The following is a 27,496-nucleotide window of genomic DNA, read 5'->3' as shown; positions in this document are numbered from 1 at the left end:
GCTACCTAAGGAGCCGGGACCTCTAACCTGGTGGTGCGCGCAAGCTGGCAATGACGTATCACTAGGAGAAGCTGGGGGCTATGAACTCTGTGCTAGGAGCAGAGACTGAAGTCTGGAGAGTCAGGGCGACATGTACCTAAGCAGTATCTAGTATCTGATGTTTAGAGAACATGTTGATATAAACTAGAAGTCAGGAGGGGAAAGGCTAACTTGATTCTAAGACTGGACCATGCATTATTCTACATGTAGTGCGTGATGAAGAATATTAAATGACCATTAAATGCAGTATTTCTCTAACGTGGAGTCGTGAAGGCTAGACAATGACGGAAACTATTGATGCGATTCAGTAGCTTTAGGAATGCAGAGAAGGAGGACTGAACTGATAACTGGAATCATAACATATTCTTGGCAGACTCAGAGGCAGAGCCAGGCTGAACCGGGCACTGCGAGGCAGGAAGTAAGTGAAGGGTCGAGGATACAGGTGGGGGCTGTATCGCTCCTCAGCGAGGTTTCAGGAGACAGGAGCTGAATCTGGTGTCCAGGCCCTTTTGAGGCCTAGAAACGGGGACTTTACAATGAAATAACGTGCACACTGAGAGACGTGGCAACGTAGCTTTACATAGGCCTGATATTCGTAGTATTCACGAGGACTGGAAACTGACATACTAGAGGTGGACACAACTATAATTGCGTCTTGAATCGAACATGGGGAATACATATGCATATTAATCATGCACACATAACATATGATGGATGACACGTAGGGACACAGAACATGGCAAAATTTACTTTTCCACATTCCCTCCTTGTCACTACGTTTCCATCAGGAAACATCAATATTCATGATACCATCTATCATTTCATACAGTATCATTTGCTCGTCTCGAATTATCCTGGAACGGGATTTAGAACGGGGCTTGGGATTAGGAATACAAGAGGTAGCACAAATGCCGCAAATCGCAGGGCCACATTGTATACAGAGACAGCAGCTGAATATGATCGCTACTGCAATACCTAGAAAGGACAAGACTTTCCATCCCCAGGCGGAAATTATATTCCAGAACCAACCGGACCATGTCCAGGTGCCTGGATCTTGGTGTATCAGATGGGCAATTTTATGGAGTCTGGTTATAGCTGAATAAACAGACGGTGCGTTATTTGGAATGAAAATGCAGCAACTAGATCCGATGACTCTACAGGCCCCGCCCCTATCGGCCAGTATGACGTCAAGGACGAGACGATTCTGTAAAACGACAAATCTCATAGCAGATTGCTCTTCGGTTAAGTTACCTAGAGCAGAGGCAGTCTCATTTACTACAGCTTCGAGGGTTCTGGTTAACCTACGGATCAGTTTACTATTCTGGATAGGTCCTATAAAGAAGAAACCACCTCTGTTGAAATCTGTATACTGTTCTAGAGCAGTTTCAGTATAATCGACAATTGGGGACTCCCTTCTATGTCTAATGTGTACTAGATGTGTGTTTCTGTGATAATCAGATGGGGCTAGGAAAACTGGTGGCAGTAGGAAGGCAATGTAGCAGGTTCCCTCCCAATCGAGGGGCAGACGAACATATGCAGTTTGACCACAAATAAAATAAGAATGACGTGAAGCTTTGAAAATAGATTTCCCACTGTCACTATACTTGACAATAGTAGTACAATCACTATGTCCTACATGTACAGAACCATAATTTCGGACACATAATTCACCTTTGACTGGTAATACTGAAATAGCAGGTAAGTCTGGAGTAGTATCAGACTGAACATTCAGGACCATGAAATTCGAAGAATAGTTACCTAAATTATACACTTCATTTTCTAGATCTAACCCGGTTCTGTGGGGAAGACCTTGCTCGTCTGGAAAACATGTACTGTTAAGAAAAAACATATCTGTTGAGGATGACGTTAACGTGGACCATGCTCCACACGAACCATTATGTGAAAATGGATAAGGAAAAAGTGGCAGAACTCCCTTCGGTGTCTGGAAAGGGGGGAGTCGACCACACACCCAACAATTAGTGGCATTGCTGGTCTGATGTGAGTAATGTAACATGCGGATAAAGGAATTATTTCGCATAGCGAGGCGGTAAGAGAGTTCATGGGGAGGTAGGTCACTAAACATGTGCTCTACAGTAGCATTAGCAGACTTATTTACATGAGGAACTGGAAGATACAGGTAAAATGCATAACTGGTGCAGGAAATCATAATGCTGAGAAACAATATGAAACATAGAAAAACGATACATCGGATTGAGTTTTGACTGACTCTCTCACTATGGGGGTCTATTTTATACATGTCAGAAACAGTCTAACCGTTTCACCTAGGGGAGGACTTAGACAATCAAACTGACTGACTTATTTTACTAGACCGGAGTTTTAACTTATACTCCTGTTGCGGAGTTTTCTCTAACAGGGGGGGTGTAGTAACATTGTCTTTTGCGGGACAGTCCTTAAAAATGGTGCTTTGGCAATCCTTCAAATCCTGGGAAATGTTCTTTAAGACGGGTTTCAGTCCATAAAACTTTTTTATATGAGAAAGGTGCACCCAGCCTTTGCGACCTTCCAACTTCACGGCTGTACGGGTGGTGAGGAGGACCTGTCGGGGCTCCTTCCAGCGAGGCTCCAGCGGACTTGATCTGTCAAAATTCCTCACCAACACCATGGATCCTGGAACGATTTCATGCGGTGCCACCTCGGTATTGTCTGGAAATGCGGCGGCAACCTGTGAACGACATGAGTTGAGGGCAGACATCAAGGAAGCTAGGTAATCTGTCAGCATATTACTTGAAACATCGGTAATACTTCGGGGTCTAGGAGTACCCCACATGTTAGGGGGGCGGCCGAAAACGACCTCATACGGGGACAGACCTGATCTGGAATGTGCGACCATGCGCATATAAAATAAAGCGACTGGCAGAGCTACTAGCCAGTCCACACCTTTTTCTTTGCATACTTTGGCGATACGGATTTTCAGAGTCTGATTATGTCTCTCTACGAGACCGGCTGCTTCAGGATGGCGTACACAATGAAACTTCCACTGGTACCCTAACAACAGGGAAACATGCTTCATCAACTCAGATGAGAATGGCTGACCGTTATCAGAATATACGACTCTAGGGAGTCCATAACGGGGGAAGAACTCACGAACCAACTGCTTGGCAGTGGTCGCGGCTGTGTAATCTGGGACTGGATATGCTTCTGTCCACCTGGACAAAGCGCATACAACTACAAGGACATACTTGAAACCTCGACATCGCTCCATCTGAATATAATCCATCTGGAGGACTTCAAAAGGGTGGTCAGGGGGCTGGAATCCACCTTGTTCCACCGGGACACTTTTACCTGGATTAAACTGACAACATATCATACAGGTACGGACTTTCTGCTTGGCTGCAGCTCGTAAATGCTTGTTGAACCAAATGTTCTGGATACTGTCTAACATAGCTTTTTCTCCTAAATGTGCTGGACTATGTGCGGTATTAATAATGACTTGAACCATAGAGTCGGGGAGAAACCATGTTGCTCTACCCTTCGTTAACCATCCTTGATCTGTCTGGACCCCTCCTTGTTCGGACCATTTCTTAATTTCTTCGGGAGTAGCATGTAACTGTATATCTATGACATCTTGTGTAGGGTCCTTAACTGTCATGCATGTAGTCGGATCTGAAGTGTGTGTCTGATTAACTGGAATGTCTGGAGTCTGTGCTGTAAGCTTGGCTGTGCGATCTGCTAGATCATTACCTTGGGAAATAATGTCAGTAACTTTCGTATGTGCTTTGCATTTCATGATAGCGATAGATGTCGGTAAGTGTATGGCATCTAACAGAGCTTGAATAAGGAGACCATGCTGAATCTTGGTTCCATGAGAAGTCATGAAACCTCTCTCCTGCCAGAGCACTCCGAAGTCGTGTACAACTCCAAATGCGTAACGTGAATCCGTGTAGACATTAACTTTCAAGTTCTTGGCGTGTATGCAGGCTTGTGTCAGAGCAACTAGCTCTGCTGCTTGAGCGGACAGGGTGTCAATACGGTGTGTCTCAATAACTTCAGTGTCAGTAGTCACTGCATACGCGGCGACTAGTTCTCCTGTACTTGTTCTCATACATGAACCATCCACATAAAGTGTCAGGTCGGGGTCTGGTAACGGAATATCTGTCAGATCTTGTCTTGGCTTTGTCATAATGTTAACTACTTCCACACAGTCATGTGCGGCAGAATTCGGAGTAACTGATGGTAACAGTGTAGCAGGATTAAGGATGTTGCAGCGTCTGATTTCTATGTGTGGCTGGAATAATGTCAATTCATAACCTGTTAAACGTGCAATTGTCAAGTGCTGAGTTTGTGTTCGGTTTAACAGAACTTCCACGGAATGTGGAACTTGTACTGTCAAGGTATGTCCTAAGACTATAGAATCACTTTGCCTGATAGCTAGTGCTGTGGCTGCAACTGACTTGAGGCACGCAGGCAGAGCCTGGGCTACAGGATCTAATGTGCTCGAAAAATAAGCACAGGGCTTGTATTGTCCTGCTTGATCTTGTGTGAGAACAGATAATGCTGTACCTTCGCGTTCAGTAACGAAAAGTGTAAAAGGCTTACTGTAGTTCGGTGTCGCTAGAACTGGAGCTTGGCATAAAGCTTTCTTTAACTCATTGAAACTAAGTGTATGTTCAGATGTCCAAGGGAGAACAGTCGATACGGCTGCCTCCTGTGTCGTTAACTGTATCAGTGGTTTAGCTAGAAATGCATACTGAGGAATCCATTGTCTGCAATAAGAAGTAAGGCCAATAAAAGCACGTACCTCCTTCTGGGTCTTGGGCTGAGGAAGACTCGCTATTAACTGGATACGGTCTGGTGTCAACTGCCTACCCCTCTTGGACAGTAAGTGTCCTAAGTATACCACTTGCTGGACACAGAATTGAAGCTTAGAAGGGGACACCTTGTGCCCCATCTCGGCTAGGAAATACAAGACTGTAAGGGATGCTTGCTCGCAAGCACGTTCAGAACGGGCTGTGATCAGTAGATCATCGACATACTGGAGCAGGGCAGTGTCAGTTGGCATGTGAATGTTGTCTAGTTGTCTCTTAAGTGCTTGACTGTAAATACTAGGACTTTCTGTGAAACCTTGAGGAGCTCGTGTGAATTTATAGCTCCTTCCATTTAAACAAAATCCGAAAAGGAACTGGCTGTCTGGATGAATGGGAACACTAAAAAACGCGTTCTTGAGGTCGATTACAGTAAAGAACGTGGCTTCGGAATCAATGGCTGTTAATAGGGAAGAGATGTCTGGGACAACTGGGTACTGAGGAATAATACACTTATTAAGCTCTCGTAGGTCAATCACTAATCGATATACTGGGGGTGCATTTGGATCAGTACGTTTCATGACTGGAATGATCGGAGAATTACATACATTGGAGTCAGTTTCTACAACCACTCCTTGAGCAATAAGCTCGTCAATAATTTTGGATAAGGCTGCTACAGCCTCAGGTGGCAATCTGTACTGTCTGATTCGTGGTAACACTACACCTGGTTTGAGAGTCACACGATAAGGTGTGATTTGCATGTAACCTACATCAGTTGGACCTTGCGCCCATAAGTGCTGTGGAACATTAGACAGTCTTGAATCAAAATCTCGTAATACATAGTGACCCTTAAAGTCACGTAGGAACAATCGTATTCCCTCTGGGGAACAGCATATAACTGCACCTAACTCTTTCAGTGTCTTAATGCCTAATAGATTTTCTGGACATGACTTAGTAAGTAACAGATCAGTAGTGCGGGACAATGGACCTACTTCTAGAGAAACTGGCTTTGAAATTTCATTTACGATAGGTTTTCCTGAAAATCCAAGGGAAACATTTCTTGAGCCTGAGAGCGGAGCCCCTGGAACTTCGGCGTGACTAATTGTGGTCCTACTTGCCCCTGTATCAATCAAAAACTTTCTGTCTTTCCCTAATACTTGACTATGAACATAGGGACCTTCTTGATCTACAGGTATCTCGATGAGAGGCAAGCCTACCTCCCTCTCTAGGCTGTTTCATGAATACTGTTGGTACTCTGGATACTCAGACTGTGCATACTGGTACATCTGCTGTGTGACATGCTGTGTTGCAGCGATAGGCTGCGGTGCTGTAACTGTCTGTGGTGCATTCTGTAACTGAGGAGTCTGTGAAACTTGTTCTTGTCTAGGCGGACGTGGTCTTTCTTTAGTCTTACCAGTAGCTATGTTGTGTTTCAGAACTGCACACTCGTTTATAAAATGACCTGGCTGTTTACAATAATTGCAATTCCCTTTAACGGGAGCTGCAGGATGACTGGCTTGATTCGGACCCCTCTTCTGACTGTCTTGAGGAACAGATTGTGCAACTAGTACTTTCATTTTCGTGTCTTTCATACGTTTTCTTTCATGTTCTTGCTCTTCTCTGATTCTATTCTGGTGGTATTGGAGCATCTGCAACATCTGGGACGGGGTATTAGCTTGCCAGGTACTTTCGACTTTCAGAACTCGATTTTTAATTGGTGAACTTGAATTCTCGACTAATTTAGTAACAAAAAGGTGAGGGTATGACTCACTACTTGTCTTGAGGCCACTGTTGATGCTAAAACATTTCTCGAATCTAGAATAAAAATCACTAATATCTTCGTCTTGTTTCTGTTTACAGGCTGAGATTGCATCCCAGTCTTCTTTTCTAGTTGTCAATAATCTAGGTAAAACTTGAATCAATAATTCAGGTAATTCTTTACATTTATCTCCGAGACCGGTACCTGGTACTCGTATCTTATCTTCAGCTTCTAGGACTGCCCAATCGATCTTTTTCTCTCCCACCTCCCAGTCTTTTTCCTTGAGCTTTTCATACACCCCTGCGGGCAACAGAACCTTTAACATTTTAATTATATCTGGATACGTGTATTCTCCCATACGGAGCATGTCTTTTAATTCTCTATGGAACCCTGCTGGATCTTTATCATGACAGGGAATTAATTTCTTCATCTCCAGAAGTTCCATCTTTGTGATCGGAGTGTATACAAACACTCGCTGCATTTCGCCACCCGTTCCTCTAACTGGGTGGACTTCTCGTAACGGATTCTGTCTGTCTATGTAAAATGGTTTACTTTCTGGGGGTGAGACATGAACAAAATGCGGGTTCAGAAACGTTCTATATTTGTGGCGCTGTTCTAGAATGACGCTAATTAAATCGGTACCTAGACCTCTCCATCTATACTGGAGTAACTCGTTCAGGATATCATGTAACGGACCTGGATCAGAATGTTCACCCTCATACAGAGTAATGAGGTGCTGAATCATATACATACCCACCAGTCGTTGCTCGGCTGGGGGCATTTTCAGAAACATTTGTGCCACTATTTCGTCTGGAAAAGTGGTAGAATCAGTAATCCATCGGACTGCTGATCGGGCTAGTTCTTGTTCATGCATAGTGCTTAACTCACTGTAACCGATTCGTGATTTCAGAATGTGATCGGTAGCTTGAAATACTTGTTCTAGAGAACCTTGGTCTGGTACTGGATGATGGAACGTAGACTTGGGTTCTAGACGTAAATGGCGATCTGGAAATCTAGGTTGTCCTACATACGCTATTCTGGCGGAATTCTCGTCGTCTAACTCTTCAGTATCAGAGTTACTTTCTTTCTCGTTTACTTGTGCTGCTTTACGTTGTTCGTGTAACTTCATTATTTCTTTACGGATTTTCTTATACATACTCTCCATAGCACCGATAGTCTTGTGCTTACCCTCGGCTATACTATTACTCCACTTCATCAGGGCTTTCATTTCGGCCTGATTTTTGGACGGGTAATCTTGTTCTCTTATTAGACAATTAATCAGAAACTTTAATATCATGAGCTGGGTCTCAGCTTTCCTTTGGGACATGACATCACTAATACTTTCTGGATCTTCCCCTGTACGGATGAAACGATATATTCTGTCTAGATCTTCCTTCATATCTGGTAGGGTGACTAGATACTCGGCCACATTTCTTACGCGTAATGAATATAAAACCATATCATCTTCGCCTGGGACTGGGTCATAGCAGCATTCGGCAAGGGATTTTCTTATTTCTGCAACAGACAGTCTGGGCGTACGTTGTGACGCTTGCATATGTAATTCGGCTGCCGTTAAACGCTTATGTGGCGGCGGGGTTCGAGGAGGACCTCCTCCTGCGGCCCCTAGACTAGAATCATCAACTAATGCTTTTTGTCCTGGCAGGGTGGGAAATTGGAATGCGGGCTGGACTTGTATGGCGGGCTGGACCGGGGGTACCGTAACAGGTACTCCGGTGTCTGGAGGAGCGGGAAGTGCCTGATTTACAGGGACTGGTGGAGCGGGAACAGGATTTGCATATTCTGGGACTGTGTCGTCCAAATAGGACGAAATAAAAATATCAGCTGCGGTCTGTTTGTGACGTAGCTTGGTCGGAACTAATGGTGGCGGAAAATTACTGGATGCCTCCGGGGTCGCTTTTGGCAAGCCCTCGGCAAGAAGAGGATACATACCCTTAATGAGGGCATTCCTCTGTCTGTCTGACTGTTCGGCTTTGACTTGTTCACCTATCTCGATTAGTTCTTTTTCTTGTGCTCGTTCCGAGGATTCTCTACTTAATTCTGACTTTCTGATTTCTTTTTCGGTTCTTTTATGAGCTTCTTTACGCCATAGCTCGATGGCATCTTTCTGTGATTGTCTGGCTTTCTTTTTCCATAATGCCTCTTCTACTCGCATGATGCACTCGGCATCCCATGTACCCGATACGGGCCATCTATACTTTTCTTCTAACTGTTTTGTATACTCTACCCATAAATCTAGATATAGTATGGCACTTATGCCATGCTTCTGATACATAAAATGACCTGGACTGTCCCTAGGCGGGACAGGAACTGCTGCTTCCAGCAGACCCTTTCTAGTTTTTAACTGACGTAACTTTGAAAACAGCGGCATGACTGAACTATAATCTGGACACAATACAATACACAATGAACACGATACTTATTCCCCATTCATACCACGACATTAAAATACATGAAAAACATTTAGAAATAACAGTTCGAACAGAATACTACCTGGAATACGGAACACAGAATATATGACTTTATATGAATTTTCTCGAGAACAGAACTGACTGGAACAGAAACTAGATGCACTGCTGAAACAGTACGAAACTTACCGGTCTCATAAAGAGACACGTCAGGACCCGCATCCACCGAAGTGGACACTTCGTTTGTGTGTCTGGGTACCACCAACCCACGGACCAGAGTCAATTAGATTGACCCTGTCTAGATACTACCCCAGTAATGGTACTCACCGGGCAGCAAGAACGGAAGGCCTCGGACTGGACTGGACTGCTTCGACGACGGACAACGAACTTCGGACTTAAGTTACGGGTGGACCTCCGGATACCTCGGACCTTGGACTCTTGGCTTGGGCTCTGGTCGGGACTCGCCGCATTCCTCCACCGCCTCGTCTGGATGCTGGACCGCCTCCTCCGTCTCCTCCGTGGGCCTGAGGGATACTTGAAGCAGAAATATCTGCACGTGCACGGTATGGTTCCGTCACGGCTGCAGAGGGTCAGGGGGCCGGCGTGGCTTCACCGGCGCGTGGGGAAAGGGCAAGTCCCTATTCGGGCGCCATTATGTGGTAAATAAATAAATAATACCCTATTTTTGAATGTATAAATGAATAACAGATAGCTCAATAAATAAGAGTCAAGATTCGAGGTAGTAGGAGTTTCGCAGGTTTATTACAGCATAAAGGACAGGAACAGGACAACCTGCATAGGAATAGGATGGCAGGGCCCAGCAGCTGCCGGGGCTGGATCTGGGATGAGCGCGCTAGCATTTAATAACAATACACAAGCATATATAGTAAAACAGTTGCATTACAGTACATATGATAGGCGGAACAGTGGGTGGAGCAAAGGGTGTGACGCGTAGCAGTCGCGAAAGATAAGGGTGAAAGTGGGTGTAACAGGGCGTATACATAGACATGTGATGCAAACGTAACAGAATATGTCATGAATGGGGCGGAAACATGGAGGGGGCTACCTAAGGAGCCGGGACCTCTAACCTGGTGGTGCGCGCAAGCTGGCAATGACGTATCACTAGGAGAAGCTGGGGGCTATGAACTCTGTGCTAGGAGCAGAGACTGAAGTCTGGAGAGTCAGGGCGACATGTACCTAAGCAGTATCTAGTATCTGATGTTTAGAGAACATGTTGATATAAACTAGAAGTCAGGAGGGGAAAGGCTAACTTGATTCTAAGACTGGACCATGCATTATTCTACATGTAGTGCGTGATGAAGAATATTAAATGACCATTAAATGCAGTATTTCTCTAACGTGGAGACGTGAAGGCTAGACAATGACGGAAACTATTGATGCGATTCAGTAGCTTTAGGAATGCAGAGAAGGAGGACTGAACTGATAACTGGAATCATAACATATTCTTGGCAGACTCAGAGGCAGAGCCAGGCTGAACCGGGCACTGCGAGGCAGGAAGTAAGTGAAGGGTCGAGGATACAGGTGGGGGCTGTATCGCTCCTCAGCGAGGTTTCAGGAGACAGGAGCTGAATCTGGTGTCCAGGCCCTTTTGAGGCCTAGAAACGGGGACTTTACAATGAAATAACGTGCACACTGAGAGACGTGGCAACGTAGCTTTACATAGGCCTGATATTCGTAGTATTCACGAGGACTGGAAACTGACATACTAGAGGTGGACACAACTATAATTGCGTCTTGAATCGAACATGGGGAATACATATGCATATTAATCATGCACACATAACATATGATGGATGACACGTAGGGACACAGAACATGGCAAAATTTACTTTTCCACAGTATACCTATTCCTATTTTCCCAGAATGTTAAGCTTCCCATGTCTTTACCTGACATAGACCTCTGTTTAGACGGTTCATCTGTAGATATCTTCAGTTAAAAACAGAGTAAGTGAGGCACCGTTATTTTCTTTCCCTAAAATCGGCATGTGAAACCTGCAGAGGACATAATTTTGTGTTTCTTAATAATCACTCTGTTTATTTCCTTGGCACGATAGAGAGCGGCATCTAAATATCCTCATTCTCTCTTTATATCAGGTTGCATCCCTATGGTGTGTCGCCCTGTATATTTGGAAAACTTTTTTAGACGTGGTGAGAAAGATACCATTACAAGCCCATTTAATTGTACCCAAGTAAGAGATTTGTGTGTCATCATAACGCTTAGTTCTTATGGTTTTATCTACAGCCAAGAGGCATTTGTTTACTTGAAGAAAACCACTGAAAGTGTGAATACAGGCTAAGTGAGATGGGAGCAGTGGATCCTTAACACTGAGGTATGCAACCTGATATAAAGAGAGAATGAGGATATTTAGATGCCGCTCTCTATCGTGCCAAGGAAATAAACAGAGTGATTATTAAGAAACACAAAATTATGTCCTCTGCAGGTTTCACATGCCGATTTTAGGGAAAGAAAATAACGGTGCCTCACTTACTCTGTTTTTAACTGAAGATATCTACTGATGAACCGTCTAAACAGAGGTCTATGTCAGGTAAAGACATGGGAAGCTTAACATTCTGGGAAAATAGGAATAGGTATACACCGATTTAAATGCAACACAGTAATGGCGAGAATAGAAATGTAATATCAGTTACGTGGACTAATATAGGATAGGATAACAGTTGCTGGCGTGGTCAAGGTTAATATTTGAATCTCTTTGAAAAATATGACTGAACCCTTATATCTGCAGCTGTAAATTCTCTTTTTTTCACTTATCTGGCTGCTTAAACTTTTTTTCTGGGTTTCTCTCGCCTTTTCTTGATAGAAGGATAAAAAATAAAAAATTGATGTTATTGAATGAAACTTGAACAGGATTTTTAAAGAATGTTAACAGCGAAACAAATGTACATTGCAGACAAAATAGATCATATCAAAATTGTAATTGTCTAGGCCTGTTCACCTTAGGATACCTCCAGTAATAATGTATCTCTTGTACACTATGCTATGTATTAAGTAAGACTCTAGATAAAATAACGAACTGCACTAGATATTTCCATGCTAACTGAAGTGAATCAAACAACAGAAATGAAATGAATAATTGTTCTGGGGTTCGCTATCACCAATTATGAATGAACAAAATGAAACTGTAAACTGTGACACTGTTTTTAAGAAAAAAATAAGAACTAATATCATTTTGTTCTTTATAGATAAATTGGCTGAAACTATAAATGTCCTGAGGAAGACACCACGACGTGTCGAAACGCGTTGACTCACATACAACAGCCACAGCAACAATAGATAGGACATGTATCACTGTCCTTCTAATGTTTTTTAATTATGTTTTTTTAATATAAAAAATATATCACTTTTTATCAACAATTCATCATAATTGTATATTTACATTGTAAAAATGTATCCCTGTTTTTATTAAAACACACTATTTTTGATATCATTATGATTGTTTGTGTTATGGTTTGAGTTTTCTATTTTTAGGAATGATGCAGTTGAATACATAGCTAGTGTTTTGTTAGACAGATAGCCTGGGTGTTTACCTTCACATTGTATGTTTTCCCTGACCCAGGATTCTCATCCTTACCAGGGGGCCCTTGTTACTTCACAAAGTAGTATCGTAATGAACAGACGACAACACATTTCCTACATTCCACAAGGGACTTGGAAATGGAAGGAGCCTTGATAACGCTGCATATTGAAAAAGCTTTTGATACCATTGGATGGTCACATATGTTTGCTTCATTACAACAAATGTGTTTTGGACCTCATTTTCAAGGCTGGGTAAAGCTTCTCTGTACTGAACCGATGGCCAGAGTTGCTTGGATGGTGTGGTATATCAATAGATGGGACATCAGGGAATGCCTTCTATTCCCTCAGGTTTATCCTGGCTCTGGAGCCTTTGGCAATTAGGATTCGAGATGTGCTCTGGCACTGGGGAGTTAAACTGGGCAGTGCCATACACGTATTCACCATGCAGACATATGGCACTCCGGTTTACCTTAGGGTCCCTCCCATTCAATTGCGATCCTGTTTACAGAACTTGAACAATTTGCATCGACATCTGGTCTATGGATGAACCCGGACCAGACGGTGGTCTTTCCTCCGGGCATCCTGGCGGGAGGTACACAAGATGGTGTGTCTGATATAGACCTGCAGTGGGAGGTGGACAGATTTCGCTACCTGGGCTAATAAATAGCGCATGAAACAACAAACCAATGCGCTTACAATATGGATAGGGTTATAGAATGCTTCCGTGGTCCATCGTGTTCTGGAATATGCTCTCCCGCTATGCCGTGGGTCGCATTGTGCTTGTGAATATGGTACTTTTGCCCAGTTGTCTTTACCATCTACAAAACACACGTAGCATCCCCAGGATCCATGGTCCGGGAGATAGACTCCATTTTTATCTCACTGGTCTGGGCTGGTAAAAGAAGCAGGTGAAGATTGCTTATTCTTAAACTCGATAGATTTGAGGATGTGCTAGGAATCCCGGATTTAGAATTATACAGTATGGCGTCCCAGCTCCAATGTGCAACTTCATGGCTGCTGGGAATCTGATCCCCTTCCTGTCACATTGATGATTGGCAACGGCGTGTCTGCCCGATGTTCCTTTGTTTAACCGCATCAACGCGGCGGCTTTTCCCGCTGTACGTGGCAATTTAAAAATTACCGCGTTGCATGACGAGCTCAGCTCGTCATCAGCGCACGGCACGTTACGCTCATGACGAGCTCAGCTCGTCATCAGCCCCGAAGGGGTTAAGACATGCTACTGCGGTCTGGGAGGCAACGAGCTTCAGTTCTAAAGCGCCCTCCATTTTCCAGATAATCTGGTGGTTGCAACCCTTCCAAATGATTAGCAATGACATGGCTGTTGTCAGGTCAGAGGAAGGGGAAATGCCTGACCTTGGGAGACCTATACTGATTGGACAGCTTCATCTCCTTTGAAGAAGCCCAGACCCAGTTTCGAGTGGAACTGGGTCCATTTTTACAGAACGTTAAGCTGTTTAAGAAAGCAAGCAAAATTTGGCTAGAGTACTTGACTGCCCGAGAGTTTCTACCTTTGCAACGGCAATTATGAATCTGGGGTTGTGCAGCACACTCTGTATCCCACTTTTATAAGGCATTCAAGTCTGAGTGAGGAATCCCAGACCTGCTGGTCCGATAACTGTGGGACGCATATTTGGATGCACCCCTGATGGATGATAACTGGGATGTAATCAGATGATATGTGAACCTGATATCGAGTATTGTCAGATTTCAGTTGACCCATTTAAATTTCCTTCATTGCACCTTCATGACCCCCATGCAGCTGCACAGAATTTGCCTAAACAGATTATCTACTTGTCCCAATTGCGGGGTGGAGAAGTCTGATTTTCTACACATGAGGTGACGATGTAGATAGCTCTGTATTCTGGTGGACAGTAGTGCATACACTCACAGGTCTAGTAAATATCCACATAGACCTTTTGCCCCATCACTTCTTACTCACTTTTGTACTGCCAGAGAACAGCAGATTGGATATAAATTTGCTTCCTTGGGGTCAGTGCTGATGAAGCGTTGTATTACTACACATTGGAGGCATAAGAAAGGGACTTACGTGAGTGGGCTGTAACAGAAGTAGTTACAATGAGGATTGTTAGAACAGATCCAAAGCTTCAGGATGACTTGGAATCAAGGACCGATATGCTCACTATGTTGGTGTCGGAGGTTGGGAGTTGGGGGAGGGGGGTGGGAGGGCTTCGGTGGTATTGTAGTTGATTGATCTGCAGTGCACAGCTTCTGTGATTTTTCATGTAGCCATGCACGCTCTTGTGTTTTACCTACACAGCTTGTATTGTGGCTAATGTTTCTCAGTATAAATGAAGTTTAAAAAAACATTGCTTAAGTGCATAGACAAATGCATTTCTCAGATGACCCCTTATTAAGTGTTAACAGTTGGTGCCAGTCTTTGCTCTGCTTTGCTGCCGCTGGTACTTAGTTAAGAAATCATCTTTCAGCTTCCCTTCATCTCATCAAAAGTCTCTAGGGTTTTAAGAATAATCTGAAAAAACGTTGTTTAAAATGAGAATGAATTCATGATTTTACTCTTACCTGTTCAGTAATGTTTTTGGTTTACCTTTGTAGTATTTTGGTCGTTTGCATAGTTTTTGATTGTTTGTTTGTGGCCTTGATAAGCTTGTATTGTTCCTGGCATATGTTTGTTCAAAAGGAAATGAATAATATAACGTGTACTTTTTGATGAAGCTTCGTTCAAGCATTTATTTTAGATGCTGTGCAGTTCTGTAATGCAGTTTGTTTTTGTTTTGCTCGTGCAGCATGTACCTCGTTACCTCACAAGTTCTCTACTGGATGATACCATTGAAGCGGTGGTGGCCGGATTGAATACTGCTGTGTACCAGCGGCCATTAACCCCTCGTGTTAAAACAGTGCGAAAAAAGAAAACAGGTAAAAATAGACATACCTTTCTCACAATATGCTCATAGAGCGCGTGCAGAATGTGTTGCTGTTTAGTTTTAAATAATTACTTTATTGAATCTTCATCGAAAGTCCTAAACACTAAATATCCCTGCCCTTTTGTGGAATGCCTCCACAGTCTAAAATATATAATCTACGATATGTAGTGTTTATGAATAATAATAATGAAGATACTCATGATAGAATCCTGGTGTTAAGGATAAAAAAATTATTTAGATACCCTTACTATTAAAAAAAAACGGATTATCTTCACCATTGTGCGACCCAGCACATGAGTGGTAATGGTCAGTGTTTTCAACTTAAATATCTCCATGATCAGATTACATTTTAAGTACTTTTTCATGTCTGTAAAGTATCACTGGAGCTCATGATAACTTCACCTTATTCGAAATTTGAAATATATTTGAATAATGTTTTCTATATTAAAGTCACTTAAATCCTATGAAAACCACAAGGATGAAGAAACACCCTCAGTACAAAACTGCAATAAAATTGCTGAATACTTTGAATGGAAGGTGGCTAAAATATATAGCTTTTTCCCAGCAAAAGCACGTCAAGGGAGTAACTTAGAACCTAGGAAGGACAAGAAATTCTTAGGAGAAAGGCTCAATGAATCTAAAATGTTAGAACTTAACTAACTTAAAACAATCGCCAAAGGAATTAAATCAGGATCCCCATGTGATCCTGCAGGACCAGAACAACTATTGATGGGAGCAGATCTTATAATTCCTTACATCACTGAGCCTTCCAAAAGGGGAAAGTACCTATTAGATGGAAACAAGCGATAGTGTGTCTATTGGAAAAAAAAACGTCCCTAGACCAAGCAGTTTTAGAAAACTTACGCCCAATCTCGTTGTTACCTTTTGTCGCGAAGATTGCGGAGAAACTAGTAAATAAACAGCTAACAAACTATATACAGAAAAATGACTTATTACATCCTTCCCAATCTGGCTTTAGAGCTGCCCATTCCATGGAATCCGCTTTGTTACTGGCTACGGACACAATGAGACACAGAGTGGCGCGGGGCAGACAGCAGCAATAATCCTGTTGGTCTTAAGTGCGGCTTTCGATACCGTTTCCCATGGGTTGCTCTTGCACAGACTAGAGGAATGTGGTGTAGAAGGTATTGCATTACTCTGGATGACATCGTTACTTAGATACTTGTGATTGCTGCAATACTTGAAAACTAAGAGTATCTTATTGCCACAGGGAGTCCCACAGGGATCAATTTTGAGCCCCATGCTATTCAATTTATATGTGGGACCACTGGCAGAGCTAGTGGAAAAACATCAGGTTACCATCGTATCGTACGCTGATGATACTCAGCTGATTGTAACACTCTCGGGAAATAAACAGACAGCGCCCAATTTTTCGAGGTGCTTAGAGGATGTGGCAAAATGGATGTCCAGTCACTGCATAAAGTTGAACGGGAATAAAACTGAGGTAAAGATAGTGGGTAAAGTACCGAATATATGGTCCTCTGCATGGTGGCCAGAAACATTGGGCCCGGTACCTACTCCCAAAATTCAAGTAAAAAATTTGGGAGTGTGGTTGGAAACTAAATTGTCTTTCGATGCCCAAATACGGAAGGTAGTGGGTAAGTGCTTTGGCACCCTAAAAACCTTGAGAAAACATCTGGACCTACTACCACCCAATACAAGGAAAACTATAGTGCACACTCTGGTGACTTCCAAATTAGATTATGGGAACGTCCTGTACCTGGGAGCGCTAAAGAAGGGGCTAGCCAAGTAACAGGTGGTGCAAAATGCAGCAGCCCAGCTGGTATTGAGCCTTCCTAGAAGAGCTTATGCAAAAAAAGGACTTACATTGGCTGCCAGTGGAAAAAAAGAGTTCAATTCAAGTCAATGTGTTACTGCCATACAATTCTTGCAAAAAAAGGTCCACGATACCTGAAACCTCTAATAACACATTATATTCCTGGCCGCAATCTGCGATCAGAAGGAATGTCATTAGTAAAGGTCCCAAGAATACAGACCACAAGAATGGGGGCAAGGTCTTTTAGATACCTTGCGGCAAAATCCTGGAACAAGCTCCCGGAAACCCGAAGAATGGAACCATGTGAAACTACATTTAGAAAAAAACTAAAAACATGGCTTTTCTCCTCTGCATCCTAAAGTTAACGAAGGCAGTAGTAATGCGTCCGTATGTAAACCAGGGACGTTTCTATGACCGTTCTCTTACTTGCGAGTCTACTTAGTGTGGGGACACGCCGGTGGCGTAACCAGGCGCTTTAGAAATATAAATAAATGTTTAGATGTATTTTTAAACATAACTCTTGAGCTCTTAGCTAGGGGACAAAATAATTTAAGTTTCTAAACATTTTAAGTCGAAGTTTCATTGGCATTCAAATGTAAAATTGGGAAAAGAATGAAGGACGATAAACTATAATGCTAGACTTGTGGTCAATGTACAACCATTGACCACAAGTTGTGTTTGTCCTCCTCTTGGAATATACCTTTTTACCATCCCTTTGAATGGATGATTTTTGACCTTTTAAGAAACTGCTCTTTTTTTCTTATCACACTCTGTGAGATTGCATGTGTGTTCTTGCTCTCATATGCTGCTTCCCCCCTCCATTACCCTCCCCTAACACTTGTGTTACTTTTATCTCCACCACACGCGTGTTCCCTTTCCCATCCTGGCCATTTTGCTAAATTTTTTGCTCCCCCACTCTCCTACCTCAACGCCTCCATTATTCCCAGCTCACTCCCTGTTGACTACGCCAGCCTCTGCCTACTTACCCTGAAGTGCTCCTCAATATAACACTCTTTCACCTGCCCAGCAGTCATGTCCTTTAAAAAAATATGTATTTTTCCTTTTTGGGAGTTTGGTAGCAAAGTGTGCTGCCAAGTTGCTTCTTTTTTCAATTGTTCTTTTGCAACCTTAAATGTTTTTTTTATTTATTTACGGCTCTAAAGTTGGTGGCCACAATCTAGCATTATGACATGCACGCATGCACACATAATGGCTCATACATGTGTTCAGACCCTCACACTTTTTCTGAGGATGCTGCATTTAGTATTTCTTTTTGCAGATTCTGAACAGCATCAGTAAAAATCATTGGCAAAGTCAATGGGTCTGAGGGGAGAGACCTATTGAGTCTGCCAGTGCTTACTACTCTACTGATGCACATTGGTACCAGCCAGTTTCTCTCCTGCATCTGTAGTTCATTCGTGAACGCTATCGCTCTTATTGATGAATTGTGATAATTGGTGTTGAGGGGAGACATGTAAACTTACATAGACTGATTCCTTGGGATTGAGAAGTGGTTCACTCTCAATAATTCACAGCGAGTGGTAGTTTGGACAGAAACTTGCGACATTTTAAATTGTGCATACTTTTAAATGTAATTTTCATGCCTTTATATCCCTCATGCTCTCGGGTGCGTGCTTGACTGATGTTTCTGTTCTGTCTCTGCAGGACGCAGGAAGAAGGGAACAGGCAGGAAGAAGCCTAGAGGAAAAGTTTCCACTGGAAGCTGGATGACTGGGAAGAAAACCAGGAAACGTCGGCGGCGATTTAAAAGAAGGACGGGAAGAAAGATGACGGTCAGAGCACGCCAAAAAGCATCAGACATACCAGTTTTTCTTTCACCCTCACTCAATTGTTTTTCCTTCAATAAATTGTGCATGATGTGGTCTTCACTGCACATAGTGAATGGTTTGGTGGAGGGTCATGGGAGTTTGATCATTTGTGATATATTCATAGCAGAGAAGTAAGAATTGCCTTTTGACTGGCCTGTAAAGAAATGCTGAAAGAGATGCCAGAGCAGTTTCACTTGGAAACATGAGCAGTCGTCTCCCCATGAATGAGTAAGGGGGGGGGTATAATGCATTTCACATCTTTAGTCCTACAACTGTTATGTTATTGAATTGGGGCTACATTGAGAGTGGAATGGCTACTCAGAAAGCATACTCGGAGGGGATAATACAGAGCATACTGTACTTGATGCATGCTAAAACTGGCAACCAAGGCGAGATTTTATGCTTCAGTTTAATATGGTCCTGCATTTTCATCTTGAGAATGTGCCTGTGTGATGGCCCTAATGAGAGCAGTCCAATAACAAGAGGAGCTTAGAGGGAAAATACGGGTATCTCAGGGAAAGCCCTCCACTCAATATAATTCCAACACAAGAAATCCCTGTACCCAGGACCTAAGTTAGTAATCATCTACCGGGCATGAGAACTTACTATCCTAGAATCCTCTATCGTCAGATTCAAGATCTACCCCCTCTATGGTTGGGTATCTATTGTCTCTAATGCCCTACTGTCCATAGCTAAACACTGTTTACAACTACTACTCGGGGGTTCCCGTGTGTATTCAACTCGACACGACCTATGATGTCAACCCTACTAGGGCAGTACATACAACCACACATATATAATAACAACAGAAGGAAATAAAGAAAAAAGTGTGGCGGAGAGGAAGGCACCTCACGGGCGAACACCCTCGGGGAAAATTGGTTAGATGTTTACCAATACTTTGCCCCTTTCTCATCATCGGTTACCATTCCTTTCCAGTGAACAAACGTATCACAACATAAAAAGAATTAAGTGAAAAACAGATTAGTGAAAGTGCAAAAGAAAGAGCTCAGAACATCGCTCCTTAGTTTAACATACAGTACAGAGTGAGAATAAAATCAGCAGTCATACCAACTGTACCACTTTATTCCTAAATATGGTATGCACAACTGAATTAAAAAGGCTGGTAGCTTAATATTGCGTACCACTACCTTTAACCAACATGTTTCACTGCACAGTAATCTTATAGCAGATTCATCAGGGTTAGCACTCTGTTACTGCACCAGCGTTGGACATCTTTAAAACAGGAAACCTAAACCAGCCATGTTCAATCGTGGGATGAGTTTCGGTCCCGTTACGATAACTACATGATTGACACTGCGGTCTACAGTAAGGCGGAGAAGTGCCTAACCGGCTGGTACGATTGAACATGGCTGGTTTAGGTTTCCTGTTTTAAAGATGTCCAACGCTGGTGCAGTAACAGAGTGCTAACCCTGATGAATCTGCTATAAGATTACTGTGCAGTGAAACATGTTGGTTACAGGTAGTGGTACGCAATAATAAGCTACCAGTCTTTTTAATTCAGTTGTGCATACCTTATTTAGGAATAAAGTGGTACAGTTGGTATGACTGCTGATTTTATTCTCACTCTGTACTGTATGTTAAACTAAGGAGCGATGTTCTGAGCTCTTTCTTTTGCACTTTCACTTATCTGTTTTTCACTTAATTCTTTTTATGTTGTGATACGTTTGTTCACTGGAAAGGAATGGTAACCGATGATGAGAAAGGGGCAAAGTATTGGTAAACATCTAACCAATTTTCCCCGAGGGTGTTCGCCCGTGAGGTGCCTTCCGCTCCGCCACATTTTTTTCTTTATTTCCTTCTGTCGTTATTATATATGTGTGGTTGTATGTACTGCCCTAGTAGGGTTGACATCATAGGTCGTGTCGAGTTGAATACACACGGGAACCCCCGAGTAGTAGTTGTAAACAGTGTTTAGCTATGGACAGTAGGGCATTAGAGACCATAGATACCCAACCATAGAGGGGGTAGATCTTGAATCTGACGATAGAGGATTCTAGAATAGTAAGTTCTCATGCCTGGTAGATGATTACTAACTTAGGTCCTGGGTACAGGGATTTCTTGTGTTGGAACCTAATGAGAGCAGCCCTTTGGTTGGTATGTTGGTTGGTGTGGTGGGTGGGTTGGTTGGTGGGTTGTTAAAGGTTGTGAAATACAAGCTGCACTATTGCAGAATTTGATAACTTTATATTTTTTCTTTTTTTTTCTTTACTTCATTGTAATAATTACAGATGATGGACCAGCTTTAGCTATATTAAACAAATGTTTCTCCTGTGTGGGTAGTTCAAGATAAATGTGAGCACCCAAATGAGACACTTGACTATGATAAGAAAAACGCAATGATGGTTCTCTTAAACAATGTGTGACTACTCTGATGAATGACATTCCCTTTTCTTCTCTGTTATTAAGGCAAAGAAAGAGGTGACTACTCGCACCCGCATTGCTAAAACATTGGGTCTCTGCAAACCTGTGCGTGGCGTTTCCATTCCTGCAGTGCGGGGATCTACAGAGCCTTCCCTTGGGTTGCTGAGATCAGATATTGGTGCTGCTTCCCTCTCTGTTTTTGGTGATCCCTTTGCATTGGATCCATATGACAGGTAAGTGCTTTAAAGTTGATTGTCTGCCCTAATAGCATTGAGTCATTCGTTTGTCTCCTGTTGGAGTGGTGGCATAATGAGTGTTGCTTATAGAGGCTTTCTAGTTTAACTGACTACCCTTGTCTTTGCTGAATGAATGACTGTAAATATTCTACACTGATGTACTCGTGAAGTAATCTTCTACCAAGTGCTGAAATAAAGTAGGGGTAGAAAGACTTGCTAACTACACAGGTTCTCCATCATAGGATCTCCAATAATATCCCTAAAGACTACATAAAATCAGCTATCTCTGACACTTGCGAATTCACTCATGGAATCTTGTCTTAAGATTTTGCACCTTTACCACCCCCCCGTTGCTGCATTGGATCTTGAAACTCTTGCCCTAGCTCCGCAGCACCTAGCATTGTGTGGGGATTCAGCCTCCACTCTTGATCCTCTCCCAAGATGTGAGCCATGGAGTTATATAAGGCACCAGCCTGCAGGCTGATATCAATTCCATTTTCCCAACACCGCTCTGCAACTTGTCTTTTCGGTTTTACGGAATTCTCAATTTATTCTTTTGGGTTTGTCTCCTCTAAAGGGGACAGGGATCAAGCAGTACCCTGTTTGTCAAAAGCAGATGTTATCTGTTCCCCATGAGATCTATCTTAAATGTTTGGACCTCAAACGGGACTCATTCATGTGATATGCACCCCAGGTTGATCAAGGAGAAGGAAGCGAAGCTCTAAAAGCTATTTAAGCCAAATCGTGCCAATGAGAACTCCTCTCATAAGAAGCATCACAAATTGATGTCTTTCTCCCCCAGATATAGTTCCTGAACGAAAAAGAGGTCCATTATTTGGTGATGTTCACTCGCTTCTGACCTTTGTTTTCTTTTCACTCACTGCTGGTACTGGCACCACAATCCGATCCGAAGCAGGTGTCAACCATCCCTCAGGTCATTCTTTGAATGTATTTTTTGTTCTTTTCCTCCAACCTCATATGTGTCTTATGGACCCAGTGAGCCTTTGGTTACCTCAGTTAGGCTGGTTAGGAGCTGTACCCACCTCACTCCCGGTGCATGCTGTGGGCAATTCATAAATTCCAGACAGGCTTATGCTTCAAACAAGAACTTTTTTTATTCTGAAGTGTCTTGTCAGGAATTTTCGCCTCCTTCTCACTCTGATAGTTTGCTACTCTTTGGACTCTGAACATTTACAGAACTTGGGACTATTGTGGTAACAATTAGTTGGCAAAGACTACAAGGAAGATGGTCCAGAAGATCACTTATTCCTGTTGGATTGTCCTTTGTATCAAGCTCTACTACAAATTGGCCAAAAGGAGCTCCTGGCTGGCATCAGACCACATTCTACCACAGTGAAGGTTCCTACTTCATTGCTGCCAGGGCATCTGTCAGGCTGCAACATGGGTTTCTGTGTACACCTTCACGACGAAATATTTTTTCGTCTGAATCAACTTAGATTATCATTTTGCTAGGTCATGCTGCCTCACTTTGTAGACTGATAACTGTAGTAAAGTGCCCCTTTTTCCATGGTTACCCCCCACCTTTTGCCTGATGTTTATGCTCTTTGACTAAGTGTGCCCTGGGATCCTGCCAACAAGGGACACAGATCTATGTTCATTCCCTGAAGCTTTACTTTAGCAAACCCAACTGGCAAAACTCTGGCCACAAGTAAGTCACATGTAAAAGGTACCATGGATACCAAGGGCACTGAGGACTGCAGCACATTTAGTGCCACCCTTATAGGTTATGTGCCTTAACACACTATATATTATATATATATATATATATATATATATATATATATATATATATATATCTCTCTGAGACGTAAGTGCAGCCGAGCCATAAAGAGTATATGGTGTGGGAGTTTGTGATTACGAACTCCACAGCACCATAATGCCTTTACTGAAATCTGATACGTTTGATATCCAATTGCTCAGCACATTAAACCCTCGCTAATGCCAGTGTGGGATTTAATGCCAAATGCACTCAGAGGGCATCTTGGAGATGCCCCCTGAAAAACGACCTAACTCTAGTGTCTTGGCTGCTTGCCTGCTGCCAACCCCAGATATGTTTCTGGACCCCTGGGTCGAGAGCCTCCTGCTCTCGGGGTCCTGAAACAAAACACATCCTGGGTCGAGGTGCCAAGTCCCCTCCCCCAGTATGGACAGGGTCCACAAAGGGGAAGCTTCAAAGGCTTGCCGCCATTGTGAGCTGACCCAGCCATTTGCTGCTCCCAAGAAACTGGCCCCTACCGGTTCTGACACCCACTTTATAAGGCGAGTCGTCCTGAAAAGCAAGATAAGAGGAGATGTGTGCCCACCTTTGTCAACCCCACCCCTCAAGTGGGGAAGGTAAAGCACAACTCTGTCCCCGCCATCTTGAAGTTGGGGGATCCAGCCAACCAGAGTGAGGCTTATGTCCCCCTCCCACTGGAGGGTGACATATTAGGGAGTTGACCCACCCATAGGAAGAGACCCATTGGTCCCGACCTGTACCTACCTGAAACACTCCTAAATTTAGTATTTTTGGGCAACCCCGAACCTTGCCGCCTCAGACAAGCAAGAAAGACCGTAGAGCTGTGATGAAGGAAGTAGAGGAGGACATCCACTGACTTGGCCCCAGTCCTACCGACCTGTCCCAACCTCGACCTGCTCTAGCCGAACCCGAGCGTGTCCTGCAGCCAGCAGCCCCCCAGAACCTACAAAGACTGTCTCCCATGAACACTGGACTTGCTCAAGAAACAGTCTGTTCCTCCTGCCGGATTGGCGAGTCTGCACCCGACGCCCACAGCCCGAATACGAGTGAGCCAACAGCACGAGGAGGTCTCCCCAGTGACCCCGACCTGGGATCTGGCGATCCCTGATCTTCCTTCAGCCTCCCGACAATGCCTGCAGCCATTATCTGGAGAATCCCCGCGGCTGCGAACGGAGCTAGTAAGGAAAACCCGATGCCTCACGACACCCCTACACCCGACACCCCACGGCCTTGGGTAGCCCAACCTACAGTGTCCAAGCACCCCCTAACATCCCAAATTACCTCTCCAACCGGTGGTCTCCTTCAGAAAGTCTTCGTGCCCTGCATTGTTTGTTCTGACCGAAACTTCCCCATTGAAATCAACAAGGCACCCAATGTTGATCCAGCACCCTCCACCTGGCGGCCCCTGTGCCACTGTGGGTGCAAATTGTGTGCTAACTGGGATCCCCCTTTGCCCTAAGCTTAAACCTAGAAGCGTTGCTCCTTCAACCTTGAGGCCTGCCCGAGAGCAGCCCTCAACTGACAGCCCCATTGGCTAACATTGCGCCTCAGCACTCTGCACCCAGCCGCCCTAGTTCCGCTGAGGGTGCCTTTGAAGTGCATCCTTGTCCCTGGGGAAACTCTTGTTATAACCCCAGAAACTCAACCCTCATGAATGTTTACTTATCTGCAAACTGATAACCTAATTGTCTAAGTGTTGAGGTTGTTTGTATGGAAACGTAATCTGTGTTGTGAAAAAACTCTTACCTTTTATCTAGGAAATGCCCCTGTGTGATACCTAGGCATATCACACTGAGTAGAAAAAGTAATCCCAAAAGGACTCTAGAAAGTAATCAAAGTAATCTAAAAGTAATTTAAACTGTATTTGAATATTTCACAAACCTGTAACAAAAGTCATTATTCATCTAGCTTGCTTGTTGATCAATCTGTCTTGAGAAGTACAATTCCACTTACCTGTACCAAGTTTTTTTTGGTTCTAAAAATAAAATACAACAAACATTTTTTATTTTTTATTCAATTGTTCTGAGTTCAGTTTTTGAGTGTGTGACATCATTTCTTGCCTAAGTGTTTACAATAAATGCTTAACACTACCCTCTGATAAAGCCTTACTGCTTGCCCACATTACCACAATCTACTTTTACCTCTGTGAGCCTTTGGGAATCCACTGGACTCTGCACACTATACCTTACTTTGGTATAGTATATACAGAGGCAGCTAACTACATTAACCTCCTCAGACCCGTTTGCTGGTAGCAATGTTTTGGTACTGATTCACAAGTTCTTATATCTGTAAGTGCAAGTATTCATAAGACGAAAAAGTTATATTATCTTCAGTAATGATCTTTCCATTGCATACTGTATCTGGAAGATTCTTACTCTTTTTTTAAATTGTATTTATTGATATCTTTGGAGAAAAAAAACACACACCGATCTATAGTACATGTGCAACCAAAACTGCAATTTCAGATAGAACAAGAATGGGAGATCACAGTAACGAATGAGCTGCTCGCTCTCATTGGCAATACATAATGTTTTCATCTTACAGTTCTTCTCTACCGGCTCAGTCTAGAGGCCTTTATCAGGAAACCTTCAAGGCAGTCAATTTTTGGAGGTCCATTATTTTGCTGATTATTTCCCCCCCCCAGGACACTAGGTCTTTCGTTACCTTTTAATATTTTTGAGTAAACTTTATGTGCTATTCATCTGTTAATGCTCACTCCAACAAGTCTTTATTCCAGGCCTTCACCTCTAAAGCCTGGGATGCCATCCATGGTATGGGTATCTGGCATCTTGCCAGCACTATGCCGCCATATGTATTTTCATACGTTTCCCTCATGGCACTATGCCCTGCAGGCACATTTATATCGAGTAGGCATGACTTTCCCACAGGAACTTACAATCTGCTTTGCCACCAGATTTCATGTGTTGAAAATCAGCTGACGGCTGCCAACTTCTACTGCATGCAATAGCTCTAGTGAGCTTAGTAGGAGTCGTCAGACCTGCCAACTTCAACAAAAACCGCACTCTGTCAGGAGGAGGGCCGGCCCTTGGAGGGGATGAGGTCTTGTGCAGAGAAATTCCTAAGAGCTGCTTTGGCCCTCAGCCCAGCCCCAAACCCAGTCCTTTAAAAGAAATAAAAAATTGCTGCAACACTTGCAGATGTCCTTGTCTGTTTTCACACCCACTAACTGGTGTCTGCAGTTGAAAGCCTTTGAAAATGAGCTGAAAACCATTGTTTACAGTGGTTTTTAGTTAGTTTTCCCTGCCGCCGCGTGATAAAGGCTCCTCACCAGGTGACTGTGTGATGGGAGCCAATATTGTGTGAGTTGGCAGGCCTGATTCATGTATGCTCTATGTAAGAATTTAAACTGTATTAACTTAAATCTTGCATTAGGGGACTCTTGCTTTACCTGTTCACATGCCTTCCTCCATTCTGTTGTGGTTAACCCAGCCAGTCTTGCCAACCCTATCGGGCACTAGGACTATGCACAAGTGTTGCGATCAAAGGTGAATGAAGTCTATTGTGAGCTCACTTCCAACCAGAGCAGAGTCAAAACCTCCTTAGGACTAAGCGTCCATGTGAAATAATCAGTTTTTGATGAGTTTGCCCCTAACTGTGGAGGTGGTAATCAAACTAAGTCCATTAAAGCGGGTGCTCCTACTGGCCCCTGCCCACCCAAAATTAATTTCATAGCATGAACAGAGTTAAGTTCATCTCTTTAGACTCCTGAATAGAATTATTAACTCAGGACATTTTCCTAAAGTCTGGATTACCTTTGGTTAAAAACAACAACCCTTCCTCAATCCTTCCAATGTAAAAAGATATCATCCTATCTCTCATCTTCATATGCCGGCTAAAATTTTGAAAAAAGCCATGAACATGGAACTCTTGTCCTTCCTATATAAGAATCATCTACTAGCGCTCAGTACGGCTTCAGAAATAACCACCAAATTTGCCTTGATTGCAGCAACAGAGGCGTTCAAAAGGATAGTTAACAATGATGGAAAGGCTGGTCTGACCCTTTT

General features: G+C 43.2%; 1 protein-coding gene across 2 annotated transcripts in view; it reads left to right on the top strand.

The window, feature by feature from the left end:
- The window catches only part of PHRF1 (PHD and ring finger domains 1), a 429,596-nt gene that overhangs the window by 200,250 nt on the left and 201,850 nt on the right, over positions 1 to 27,496 (top strand). For both annotated transcript variants that reach the window (XM_078682828.1, XM_078682827.1), the window contains exons 9-11: positions 15,330 to 15,459; positions 18,931 to 19,058; positions 21,522 to 21,709. In XM_078682828.1, the coding sequence (XP_078538954.1) occupies positions 15,330 to 15,459; positions 18,931 to 19,058; positions 21,522 to 21,709 (446 nt within the window). The remainder of the gene's footprint in view (positions 1 to 15,329; positions 15,460 to 18,930; positions 19,059 to 21,521; positions 21,710 to 27,496) is intronic.

The sequence above is a fragment of the Lissotriton helveticus genome, chromosome 3_1, assembly GCF_964261635.1.
Source record: "Lissotriton helveticus chromosome 3_1, aLisHel1.1, whole genome shotgun sequence".
Classification (NCBI taxonomy): Eukaryota; Metazoa; Chordata; class Amphibia; order Caudata; family Salamandridae; genus Lissotriton; species Lissotriton helveticus.
This window is presented reverse-complemented; position numbering and strand designations above follow the sequence as displayed.